We start from the raw sequence: 13,472 nt of genomic DNA, 5'->3' as shown, positions 1-13,472 counted from the left end.
CTTATCTAAGATGCCTCGGGGTTGAAGAGGCAGACTACGTAATGAGGGAAGTGCACGAAGGGATATGCGGGAATCACTCTGGATCGCGGTCGTTGGTGCACAAACTAGTACGAGCTGGGTATTACTGGCCAACCATGCAGAAGGATGCCGAGTCGTACGTTAAGAGCTGCGACAAATGCCAGAGGTTCAGCAATTTTATCGGACAGCCAGCTGAAGAACTGACCCCTATGACGGCTCCATGGCCGTTCGCACAATGGGGACTGGATATCATGGGACCCTTCCCAACGGCGGTAAGGCAGCTCAAGTTCTTGGTAGTGGGTATTGACTACTTCACAAAATGGGTAGAAGCGGAAGCCTTGGCCACCATTACAGAAAAGAACATTAGAAGTTTTGTTTGGCGGTCCATCGTATGCAGGTTTGGTATTCCTAGAGTCCTTGTCTCGGATAACGGGAGGCAGTTCGACAACGGCCACTTCCGGGATTTCTGTACACAGCTAGGAATAAAAAACCACTACTCATCACCCGCCCATCCTCAGGCCAATGGCCAGGTTGAAGTCACGAACCGAACCCTGCTAAAGATTATCAAGACTCGGCTCGAGGGGGCAAAGGGAATATGGCCCGAAGAATTACCGAGCATACTATGGGCGTACAGGACAACGGCGAGGACTCCGACAGGAGAGACGCCATTTCGACTGACATACGGGAATGAGGCGGTCATCCCCGCAGAAGTTGGCCTCACAAGTTACAGGGTTCACAACCATGACGAAGGCAGGAACGACGAATTGATGAGGCTACAGCTGGACCTGATAGATGAGGTAAGGTCGGCAGCGGAGCAAAGGATCGCAAGATATCAGGAACGCATGGCCAGACATTACAACTCCCGGGTCCGACACAGAGACTTCCAAGTAGGAGACCTGGTGCTCAGGAGGGTCATGGGTGCAGCTAGAGACCCTACACAGGGAAAGCTCGGCCCCAACTGGGAAGGACCTTATCGAGTCACGGCATGGAAAAGGAAGGGAACATACCACCTGGAGACTACAGAGGGGGAGAAGCTACCGCATCCATGGAATGCGGAGCATTTGAGGAAATACTACCAGTGATAGTAACACTGCGAACGGCAACCAATTTTCCATTTGGCCTTTTTCTTTAACATGTGTTTCCCTTGCTACAATCCTGTCGTGCCTTTTTTAAGCCCAAGGGGGCAGGCACTTTTCCTTTACGCAATTAGATACAGTTATGATCTTCTTCTACTTTGATGTCATTACAATTGTCGTCAAACTTAACGAAAGCTAGTTAAAAGTCCACAAAGTGAACGGATCACCGAAAACGGTGTCTACTTATAAAAGTCCACAAATTGGACGGTGTAGACTCCACAAAGTGGACGGATCAACCAAAACGTTTAATAATTCTACATGTCCATAAAGTGGACGGATCACCAAGACGGTGGTAGTTACACAAGTCCACAAAATTGGACGGTGTTGAGTCCACAGAGTCGACGGATCACCTAAAGCGGTGAATAATTCCACGTCCATAAAGTGGACGGACCACCAAAACGGTGAGTAGTTACACAATTCCACAAATTGGACGGTGTACTCCTCAAAGTGGACGGATCACCTAAAGCGGTGAATAATTCCACGTCCATAAAGTGGACGGACCACCAAAACGGTGAGTAGTTACACAATTCCACAAATTGGACGGTGTACTCCTCAAAGTGGACGGATCACCTAAAGCGGTTAATAATTCCACATGTCCATAAAGTGGACGGATCACCAAAACGGTGAGTAGTTACACAATTCCACAAATTGGACGGTGTACTCCTCAAAGTGGACGAATCACCCAAAACGTTTAATAATTCTACATGTCCATAAAGTGGACGGATCACCAAGACGGTGATAATTATACAAGTCCATAATTTAGACGGTATCAGTCTCAAAGCGAACGGATCACCGTAATTAAAATTAGAGATATTTACGCACCTAAAACGGTGAATAATTCTACATGTCCGAAAAGCGGACGGACCAACAAAACGTTTAGTAATACTACGTGTTTGTAAAATGGACGGCATAGCAAAAACGGTGAATAAATTACGTACATACATAAAGCAGACGGCTCTAAAACGCCCACAAGGTGGACGGACAACATGACGATATAAGTCAGCTTCAATAGTTTAGCTTATAAGTGGACGGATCAACAGACGAGCTTGTGCAAATTAAAATTCAAAATAAAAGTAGACGGAGAAAATCCTTAACGGATACAGATCACGAAAAGACAATAAATGAAAAGCATTGTTCAGTACAAATGAAACTTCAACCAAACCGTCTACAAATTATTAACAATACATAAAAAGGGAGACGGATCCTCATCAACAATTATATGGGTTACTCTGCTTTATTGGGGTCGACAACAGCGACCTCATTCGGCATAGCGGACTCTCCGTCACCCTGAGCTGCCTCTTCTCCAAAGAGATCCTCCGTATTTTCGGAGGCGACGGGTAGAGCAGACGTCTGACCTTGATCAGTTAGTGTTATCATGGACAAGTCCAGATCTGGGTAGGCCTTCTTCACCTGACGGAGCGAATCGTCGAAGCCTTGAAGGAACGATCCTGCCAGCTCCTTCAGCAAAGACTCGGAGTTGCGATATTCGCTGACGGCGTCATCCCTTGCATGACGGAGTTTTTTCTTCAGATCCTTCACCTCGTCTGCTTTAACCTTCAAGGCCTTCCCAGCCTCCTCCGTCCTCTGTTCAAGTTCTTCTCTCGTCTTCTCAGAGAGTTCGAACTTCTGCTCCATCGTGGCCTTCCACTTGTGCAGCTGGCTAAGCTCCTCTTCCGTCTGCCCAAGTTTTGACCGTACCCGTTCCAGAGCCGCTTCACGGTTGAGGCAGCGGTCCATCAAGCCCTTCATCATAACCAAGGACTGAAATAGACAAAATTAGAAGTGTCAAAAATGAAACTAGGGAGTGGACGGACATAAACTGAAGGATAAGGAAAGTTACCTGTCCGACGGCAAATAACCCCGTCTCCCCCATCACCTCCGTCGAATGATTCCCAAGATCCTCATAATCCTCTGCAGAAAGTATGGACGTAAGCTTCTCCAAAGCGAACTTCGAGTCCTCACGGAGAAGGGGAGGGGGCTTCTCCTCGCTGACGGGTGGAGCATGCATTAGGCCCTTACCGGCCCCTTGTTTAACTTGGGTGACGGCCTTAGGGCCCTCAGCCATCAAGCCCACCACGGGCTCCATTGACACCTTTGGCTGCTTGAGTGGACGGTCGGACTTTGGTGGCTGCTTCCTCTTACCCGATGACCCCGGCACACTGGGAACAACGATCTCACCCGTCTTCTTTTGCTCGACGGCTAGAGATTTTATCATTGCCCTTCTCTTGGCGTCGTCCATTTCTGCAATACAGGACGGATGATGATATTTTTTCAAAAATAAAATTTCAATTTCAAGGGTAAAAGTAGACGGACTCACGTTTGTGTATTCTTTCGTCGTATGCAATGGCCTCACGGGTAGGTTCTGGACCGTCACAATACCAGTGTATTGTCTTTGGATTCACTAACTTAGCCCAGGTCCTTTCCTCTGGCCTAGTTTTTCTGCAAATCTCTTCAAGGAAACTAAATTCCTCGAGGCTAATCTGCGGACGCTGTCTACCTGCAAAGACAGACGGTCAAAATACGCACATAAAAGTGTACGGATATGTAAAAAAGGACAAGTAAGACGGATATATACGTAATTGGTTTATTATTCCCCAAGTTGTATCGACGGGCATGTACTCCGTCTCTCCTGGACGGTTCATCCATCTGTCACCCTCCAGGAAGAAGTAGCGACTCTTCCAGTCTCTATTTGAGTCTGGGGTCTCAAAGATAATCTTCAACAGGGGACTTCGACTAGCAAAACGGTACAACCCCCTTGATCTGTCAATCTCATCTGGACGGTAACAGTGAAGAAATTCACGGACCGTCAATCTCCTTTCTCCGTCTGACCATGCACCATAAAGAATCTCCATTGCTATGAAGACCCTCCAGGCGTTCGGAGAAATCTGGGTGACGGACAGTCCCAGGTAATGTAAGAGTTCTCTATGGAGTGTAGAGAGCGGGAACCGAAGTCCAGCCTTCAACACCTGCTCGTACACTCCAACGCCTTCTACCCCGTCATAATAACATTTCTCCGACACGTAGGGGAGACGGATTGGAATGTAATCTGGTATCTGAAAATTGGTTCTAAAGGTACTGAAGTGTCTCTCCCGGATGACGGACGTGAACCTATGCACTGTCCACTCTGGTAACATGATGAACTGCCTTAGTCCATCAGCACCCACAACGGACTCCAGTGCTTTATTCCCGTCGTCAGCAGGACCCCCTATTTCAATTATCTCCACATCCTCACTTGTTGAGGACGAAGAGGATGCAGACGGACTCCTATCTTCGCCTGGACTATCTTGGTCTTTATGACCGGACGGGTATACACTCTCGTATTCCGTCCCGTCACGAACCACCGATTGGTTACTTGACGCACTAGACATTTCCTACAATTAATGATGAAACCTAAGACTTGACGGGTTTAAAAACATTGACGGGTATAGTAAGCCTAACAACAATGCTTGGACGAAAATGTAACTTGAATGTGAAATTGAAGTAAATACTTACCACACCTGGCGTAGAACGGGTGACGGTTGTGGTAATTGGTGGTTACCAGTACTCGACGGATTGCTCTGACAAGGTTGACGGTTCTCTCTGACAGACGTTTTCTGTTTGGAAATGCGAAAATGAGAGATTGAGACGCCTCATATATATAGGAGATGCACGGAAGACGAAGCGACGCTTCGATCCTATACAACGGCCATTCAGAGATTGACACGTGGCATGCTAATAAATGCTGACAACCTGTCTGCTCGCATCAACAGTTTGTAACCGTTGACTCGATTAAACCGTCTGAAATTGCAAGATACCCGTCATCATGTCTGACGGTTAAATCCATATGAAACCGTCGTCCTATCTGACGGTTGGATCCGTCAAACATTTTCAACCTTCTGTTTCGCGAATCCCACTCCGTCATCAAAATACCCGTCACGCCCATACATTAGAATCGTCACCCCATTGGTCCTTTGACCTAAAAGCAGACGGACCATTGGGGTGAAGGGGGCAACTGAAGATAGTAAAATTTAGTCTGATGGGCCTATCTTAATGGGCCTGACGGATGGGTACTGTTTGGTCTTTGTAAAGATGGGCCCACGCGCTCTGAAGGCCCATCGCAGACAGACATGGTAAGGGCCCATGATCCGAAATCTCTAATGGGCCTGACGGATGGGTACTGTTTGGTCTTTGTAAAGATGGGCCCACGCGCTCTGAAGGCCCATCGCAGACAGACATGGTAAGGGCCCATGATCCGAAATCTCTATTTGCCTAGAAAAGCCCTAAGATCTAATAAGGGAAATTGTATCAAAGTCCCACATTGGAAAGATCTGGAGGTTAAGAAGAAAAGCAACTCTCTACCACTATAAAAAGGAGTAATATTCACGCAAATCAAGGTAAGATGATTTGACCCTCTCTAACGCCTCAAAATAACTCAAGGGACGAATTCTGACTTGACCTTCGGAGGGCTTTTGGCCGGCACCACACCGGTGCTTTCTAAGGGTTCTTCTTCCGTTCGTTCTTGTTGTGCAGGTTCGTTGACTCGCGAGTACGGTGTGACTTATTGGTGACAATTCTCAACGTCATCAGAAGATAATCTGAACTACGAGTTGCTGAACAAAGAAAGAAACAAACGACCTATTCCTTGTAAGGATGTGCACAACTCGGGTTGTGCAGATGGAGGCCAAAAATTTTAATCAACCTGCCAATGGCGGATTGGGATTTCGACCGAACAATCTCTAAATCTAATAGGCCTATTTAGGATCTTAGCAGTTTTGACTTGGTGAGTTAGATTTTTTTTTTGGATAAGAAGGGGCTGGCAAATTCAATTAACTAAACGAAATTATTTTAAATAAATTGAATAATTGTTTGCTCCCTCTAGTAAAATATGAAAGAAAAAGTTATTACTTCTATTAACAATAATTATAAATACTACATTATTTTTTATTTGAATGATTGAAATTTTATCACACTTAAAAAGCAAAACATCTCAAAATCTAAAAATTAGACTTATACATATAGTAAGATTAATATCAAAATCGTAAAGAGAGGAGAAAAGTGAAATGAAAAAAAATATATATATATATATAAGGAAAGTGATGAGAGGAAAAAAAAAAAAAAGTCATAAGTAAGGTAGAGTTTTGCAATATGTGACGGGTTAGGAATATCTCAATTCGCTATTCAACTTGACCCATTAATTTATTTGTCTAACATGCCAATCCAACCCACCTCACTTAATGGACTTGCACAAATTAGGCTAGGTTGGTGCCAGTCGAGGGGGTGTGAGTCTACTTATAAGAGGTTAAGGCTTTGCTCTAGTACATTGGAGTCAACACAATTCGAACAAATGGCTGGTTTTTAACATGTGTCTAAATCGTGTCTGTTCTAGTGCACTGGAGGTAAGCTGAGTCTCTCATAGGATTGTAAATGAGATGAGATGAGTTGAGCAGAGAATTAAAAGTTTTGTTCGTTTAATTTTTATTCGAAGACGAGCGAAACTTGAGCTCATCATCAAGCAATCTTACACATTCAATAAACTACAATTATTAATTAATATCATACGAACCTAATGATGCACAAAAATCAGTAAGCTGGAATACTTCGGGTTATAGTGATGTTGTAGGTCCTAAAAAGAAAGAAAGAAAGAACTGTCAAGGGTAACCGGTGTAACCCAACCAAGGACCCTCCAACGGTTAAGTCAGTTTTCTCTCTAGAATACAAGGATGGGGAAATATTGAATGGTTGAACTTACCTTGGGTGAAAGGGACTTGCTCCTTTTATAGAGAGTTTAAAGTTGGTTTACTTGTTCGGATCCACCACCATCATGGGTGATGTGAGTAGTTAATAGAGAAAATGGATAAATGGGGTACGTGGAGTGAATTACAGGGAATTCCCTCCACGTTTTAAGAATAGTACATCATGGCAGATCATATGGAACTTTAAGAGAAGTTCTTGTAGAATTCACCAAGTGTCATCTGGTCATCCATGCCTTTGTGCCATGGACGACTAACCTGGAATTGGATGGTCTTATTATAAAGGGACTTGTTCTATTCCTGCACACGATGTCATTGTTTGGCTTCTCTTCTTAAGGCTTTATGGATGTGATTAGGTTATGGATGTGGTTTGTTTGTGGACGACCACCATGGACGAACTTTCTTAACTTGAGTCCCCATTAGAACCTATTCACAAACTTACACAATTAAATTTAAGTCTATAAAACTATATTTATAGACAAGTATTCATATTCGAGTCACGTGTTTATGAACTTGTTCACAAACATATTATTATATTTGAGTTTAACTCGTTGAATAGTCAAGCCTAAACAAACCATTTATAGATAGCTTGGTCCATTCATAGTGTTATTTTTTTACCCGTTTAACAAACCAACCTAATTTAGACTCATTGAAACATAATCGGGCAAAGTTACGAAACCCGATATACAACCACCCCTAAATTTACCCAACAAAAACTAGCTATAAAACGAGTTGCCTACTTAAGCTTCAGTTTTGGTCATAGGTCTTAAGCAAAACTTTTGGGGCAGAAGTGGTTACATCTAACTGTGATTGTTGCCTGAAAACAAAAATTTAACTGGGATATCTTGATTTTGAGCTTGGAAACTACTTGCACATTTGTATACAGGATTTATGTGTTGTTTCTAAAAGGTAAGCTTTAAAATGAATCGTATACAGGAAATATTAATGTTTAAGATAAAGAGTAGACAACATTGAAGAACAAATTCAAATTGTAGAGCGTGAGTTTGAAAGGCTAGGCCTTGGTCACCGGACGATGGTTAGTCGTGGTGTTCATACGGAAATAAACTATGCTTACTCGAGAAGTTTTTCTCCTCGGTTCAGCCTGGGAGGCTCTGGTTTTTAGCCTTTTTTCCCAGCCCCTTTTCCGGATTGCTTGCTTCTCCTTTTATATTAGCCTGTATCTCTTATCCTACGTCTACGTGTAGGTTCAACTTTCCAGGACTGATACTTGAATTGTAAGGACTCAGTTCATGACGATCCCAAAATAGTATTGGGTTCGCACATTGAGGGCCCAAACAATATAATTTGTAGAGCGTGGGTTTGAAAGGCTAGGCCTTGGTCACTGGACGATGGTTAGTCGTAGTGTTCATATGGAAATAAACTATGCTTGCTCGAGAAGTTTTTCTTCTCGGTTCGGCCTGGGAGGCTCTGGTTTTTAACCTTTTTTCCCAGCCCCTTTTCCAGATCGGCGTTGATAGACAAAGAACCCCTAGACAGTATGGCGACAAAGGACGAAGGGAAAACTGCCATTACTGCCATTGAATACTCTGCACCTGACAGAACCATGCTCTTCAGCTTTTACAACCACCCCCAACCACTTTGGGCATGGGTTGATGGGACAAGTATTAGTCCTGGAAAGTCGAACCTACACGTGGACGTAAGATAAGGGATACAAGCTAATATAAAAGGAAAAGCAAGCAATCCGGAAAAGGGGATGGGAAAAAAGGCTAAAAACCAGAGCCTCCCAGGCCGAACCGAGGAGATAAACTTCTCGAGCAAGCATAGTTTATTTCCGTATGAACACCACGACTAACCATTGTCCGGTGACCAAGGTCTAACCTTTCAAATCCACGCTTTATAAATTATATTGTTTGGGCCCTCAACGTGCGAACCCAATACTATTTTGGGACCGTCACGAACTGAGTCCTTACAAAAATATTTGCCAAAATAAATAATGCAGCTTTCTCTCTCTTTTCTTTGACCATGAAAAAAAAATAAAAAAGATTTGTGATTTTAGTATTCATCAAGTAATAATTCTTTTAGTTTTTATTGGGTCCTTACTAATGTGATTTAAATATATATATATATATATATATTGGAATTTTGTATGTAATTATTTCTATGAAAAAGACAAAAAGAAAAAAAAAAAAAAAAACATAGTCGAATACTAATTGGATGAATATATCCAAAATGCCACATCATTATTTCACATTAGCGAGTAATACAATAACTTACAAATTTATTTTTTTTTTGGTGTAAAATAATTAAGAAAAAAGCATTATTTAGCCGAAAAAAAGTCCAATTATAATGTATATTTTCTTCTTCCTAAAAACAAAGTAATACAGATTGATTAAGAGAGAATAAAATATTTTAATATTTTATATTGTTTTCTCTTTTCTAGTAAAATTAAGATTTATTTGCTTTTGTAAGTTCAATTAGAATCCTTTTCTTAATTGAATTAGAATTTTAATTATTTTTTTCCTAATTAAGTTACTTTTCCTTTCCCAAATAAAAATAAGTTTATTACTCCTTTTCCTAAAAGGGCTAAGAAAAATTATATCCCTATAAATATTCTTTACATAGAGATAAGTTTGCTAGTGAAGTTTTCATATTATTTTGCCTACGAGCGTTGTAGTAATTGTGTGTCATACTACACGCCTACGCTGCACCAAGCCCTAGCGAGAGAGGGTGAGAGAACGGAGATGGAGGTACTGAAGCAAGAGATCCTGAAGAAGAAACAATCTCTGAAAGAAGACACAGGCGGCCGTAAATTCTTCAAGCGCTCCGAGCTCGAACAGAAACAAATCCAGAAGCTTCGCGACCAAGAGAAACTCGAACTCCAAGCCAAATCTAACCGCCAATCCTCTTCTTCTTCTTCTTCTTCTTCTTCAACCACCACTACCAACGCCTCCGCCACCGCCACGACGTCATCCCTCACCGACGAACAAAACACCGATAACCTCGTTCTCCCTCGACAAGAAGTGATCCGTCGCCTCCGTTTCCTCAAGCAACCGATCACTCTCTTCGGCGAGGACGATACGGCTCGGCTCGACCGGTTGAAGTACGTGCTTAAAAACGGTCTCTTCGAGGTCGATAGTGATATGACGACTGAAGGGCAGACGAATGACTTTCTTCGCGATATTGTGGAGCTGAGGAAGCGGCGGAGGAGTGGCCGTGGGATGATGATGAGCGAGAGGAAGAGGCAGAAAGGAGAGGAGGAGAAAGACGGAGGTGGAGGAGAAGATGAATTGAGTGGCGGTGTCGATAACGATGAGGATTTGAAGCGAATGAAGGCGAATTTCGATGAATTGTGTGAGGAGGATAAGATTCTGGTGTTCTTTAAGAGGCTGTTGACTGAGCGGCGACAGGAATTGGATGAGATGGGCGAGGCCGAGAAGCGGACCGCCAAGGGGAAGTCTATGGTGGCCACTTTTAAGCAGTGTTCTCGGTATTTGAATCCGCTGTTCAAGTTTTGCAGGAAGAAGGTGAGTGGTTTTTCGAATGAATTTCCAAGCTTGGATTTTGTTTGGTTCTAATAGTTGCTATTGTTAAAATTTTGATTGATTCACTTGGTTTTAGTGTGAGTAGCTTATGAATATGTGAATTGAAGTATTGAGAACTAGGGTGATAAAACTATTTGACTTATATATATATATATATATATATATATATAAAATAAAAAAAATAAAAAAATAAAACACTATATGACATGCCCTTGATTTTTTGATAAGTTATGGAAATTGGTAAAAGATTAAGAGAGTTACTGCACAATGTGATTATAATGCAAATTGAAGAGTAATGAAAATTGATATACTTTTTACCTATTAAAAAAAAAAAAATTTGATATACTTTCCAAAGTGTGTAACCTTTAAATAGAGAATGTAAGAAAATTCTTTTAAGATAGTTTCAGTTCAGCTCTAAAAGCAAATTTCAACTTATAGTTCCCATTACTCAATCACAATATGTAATATGCATTGAGATTTGGAAGTGTTATTAATAACAGATGGTGAGCCTTACTCATATATATATATATATATATATATATATAAACAAATGGAGAGCCTTGTTATTTTGTTATATTGTATAGAAAGGAGTGTGATTTGTTGATCAATTCATTTTCAACCCAATCTTAGACCCTTTACTGTATGAAGCAAATAGATGTATGTGGAATCATTAGTTGCTTGGGTTTACTTCAGTGTTGAAGGTTTATTAAGTGCTGATCAGTTTGTTGATAGGCTTTGAGTTTCAAGGATTTTTATGATGACATTTTTTAGCATTGTTGGGACCTAGGGGAGACTGGAGAAGGATATTTTGGAATCCTTTTAATAGGAATCTCATGACTTTGGCAGCTTTGAGAAGTCCTTGAATGCTTCTTTTATTACTTTTGTGCCTAAAAGACAGTTACTAAAAATATAAGGGACTTTCACCCCTATCAGTCTGTATTGGTACACTTAAAAGATTTTGGTGAAGGTTTTGTTTTGAGTCTGTGTCGGGGTTAAAAGTTAATTTGGGAAAGACCTAGTCCCGATTAGGGAGGTTGAAGAGGTAGAGAAGTTGGCTGGCTTGATGTGGTATACTAACCATGAAATTCCTTGGAATGCCTATGGTCCATGGAAGCACCTTCAAGGATTAGTGTACTATGAAATTTTGTTAGAAAGGATGGAAAGGAAATTAACTAGATGGAAGAAAATTTATCTGAGGCCGGAAGGCCTCATGCTCTGTAAGAGCACCTTATGTAGTTTATCTGTCGACAACCTCACTTCATTCACTATTCCTATTAATGTAGCAAATAGGATTAAGAAGCTCCAAAGGAACTTCATATGGGGTGGGATGATTGAAGCATTTAAGTTTCATCTAGTATATTGGAATATGGTTTGGACCTTTTGGCTTATGGGCTCCTATAATCCCTTAGCATAGCATCTAGAGACTTAACTTTTTCTTCACATTGTCCTCTTTAACTTCATTAAATATTCAAGAACTGATCTTCTTCACATCTTCCCATCTGGTGTCTTGGCTTCCCTATAATGCGCGATTGCTGCAATTTTCATCTTCATATGCTTGGAGGAATTGGTGCCTGTTTTATTTTCTCTCTTAGTCTAAATGTGGTGTATAGGTTGTCAGAGATGACCCTTTCTGCTTATAGATATCTATTTCAAGCCCCCTGTGATAGAAAGCCTGAAACTTTTGGGTTGTGACTGAACTTTACCTGATGAGTCTAGCATTTAGAAGGCCTTTTTATCGAGGCCTTGCTGGAAAACCATTTCAGTGCGTAAACCTCTCTCTCTGTCTCTCTTTGAGTCCTTAGGAATTTTTTAACCTAAAATCTAATGTAATCCTGTCAATCCTTTTAAGACCTGATCTTAGGCTGCGGGACTCACAACAGCTATATTTGTTGTCAGTAGTCTTTCCTTGTTGATTTTACTTTGAAACAAGTTCCAAGTTCCATACATTGAAGCCTACATGGATCACCTCTCACAAGTCACAACTGATTATAAAATGCTGTATGTATTTCCAATTTTCACTATGTTTGAGAGGATATACACATGATGCTGTGCATGTACATTTATGTATACATACAAACAAACGTATAAATCCTTTTCTTTTCTTTAAAATTTCTGGTTAGATTTGTTGTTGACTATTGTTGCTTTCTTTTGTATAAAGCACACTGTATTGGGCTCATGTTAATTCTCTTTATAGGTTCTTCCTGATGATACTCGCCAAGCATTGATGTTGGTGGTTGAATGCTGCTTGAAGCGAGACTACTTAGCTGGAATGGGCCATTATATTAGGCTTGCCATTGGAAATGCACCTTGGCCTATTGGTGTCACTATGGTTGGTATCCATGAACGTTCTGCCCGTGAGAAGATCTACACCAATAGTGTGGCCCACATTATGAATGATGAGACAACTAGGAAGTACTTGCAATCAGTGAGGGGATTGATGACCTTTTGCCAACGACGGTACCCAGCATTGCCATCCAAAGCTGTTGAGTTCAACAGCCTGGCAAATGGTAGTGACTTATAATCTCTGCTAGCAGAAGAGAGGATTTCTGGGGTAATCTATGATCTGTTTATGTATTCTATGATCTGTTTATGGGATATTATTGCATTTCAATGTTCCATGTGCCATCCAATTCTAAGCTTTGAATGGTAAAATCCACACTCTTTGACAATGTATGTTTTTCATTGATTGTGTACCAATATAAATGCAGAAAGTGAAGTTTATACTTAATACTTTCGTTCATATATATGTTTTTTTTTGTCCTTTAATTCATTCTTATGTGAGGAAAGGTAGATAAGAACAATACATTATTATTATTATTTTTTTTTATGTAGTGCTCCATGAGTTCTTTTACTGTGTTGGGTCATGACTCATGGGGTGTTCCTTTGGATAGGGGGATTTTTTATTTTTTGAATAGGGACAGTTATATGTACTTTTGGATAATCAGTGACAAGAAACATATATCTTTTTTCTTTTCTCTTCTCGTTTCAGCTCATCTCTCTCTCTCTCATGATACTTCCCTTTCTCATACCAAAGCTCCTCTCTCTCTTATCCCTCTCTCTCATCTCATAGATCAGGTCACACCCTT

The 13,472-nt window shown here is 41.2% G+C and overlaps 2 protein-coding genes across 2 annotated transcripts; one reads left to right on the top strand and one right to left on the bottom strand.

Annotated features, from left to right (window-relative positions):
- Window positions 1-2,305: 2,305 nt before the first annotated feature.
- Window positions 2,306-5,274, bottom strand: LOC115979755. The gene is made up of 4 exons (XM_031101816.1): window positions 4,647-5,274; window positions 3,472-3,651; window positions 2,995-3,395; window positions 2,306-2,915 (listed from the first exon to the last, which is right to left on the bottom strand). The coding sequence occupies exons 3-4, from the start codon at window positions 3,391-3,393 to the stop codon at window positions 2,379-2,381; spliced, it is 936 nt and encodes a 311-aa protein (XP_030957676.1). The 5' UTR covers window positions 3,394-3,395; window positions 3,472-3,651; window positions 4,647-5,274; the 3' UTR covers window positions 2,306-2,378.
- A 4,247-nt stretch (window positions 5,275-9,521) lies between these two features.
- On the top strand, window positions 9,522-13,114 carry LOC115982299 (pre-mRNA-splicing factor 18-like). The gene is made up of 2 exons (XM_031104864.1): window positions 9,522-10,368; window positions 12,581-13,114. Exons 1-2 carry the CDS (start codon window positions 9,586-9,588, stop codon window positions 12,905-12,907), a joined length of 1,110 nt encoding a protein of 369 aa, XP_030960724.1. The 5' UTR covers window positions 9,522-9,585; the 3' UTR covers window positions 12,908-13,114.
- The last annotated feature ends 358 nt before the right edge of the window (window positions 13,115-13,472 follow it).

This window comes from Quercus lobata, chromosome 3 (assembly GCF_001633185.2).
Source record: "Quercus lobata isolate SW786 chromosome 3, ValleyOak3.0 Primary Assembly, whole genome shotgun sequence".
In the NCBI taxonomy this organism is placed as follows: Eukaryota; Viridiplantae; Streptophyta; class Magnoliopsida; order Fagales; family Fagaceae; genus Quercus; species Quercus lobata.
Note: the sequence above shows the minus strand (reverse complement) of the source record. Positions and strands in the feature narration are given on the sequence as shown.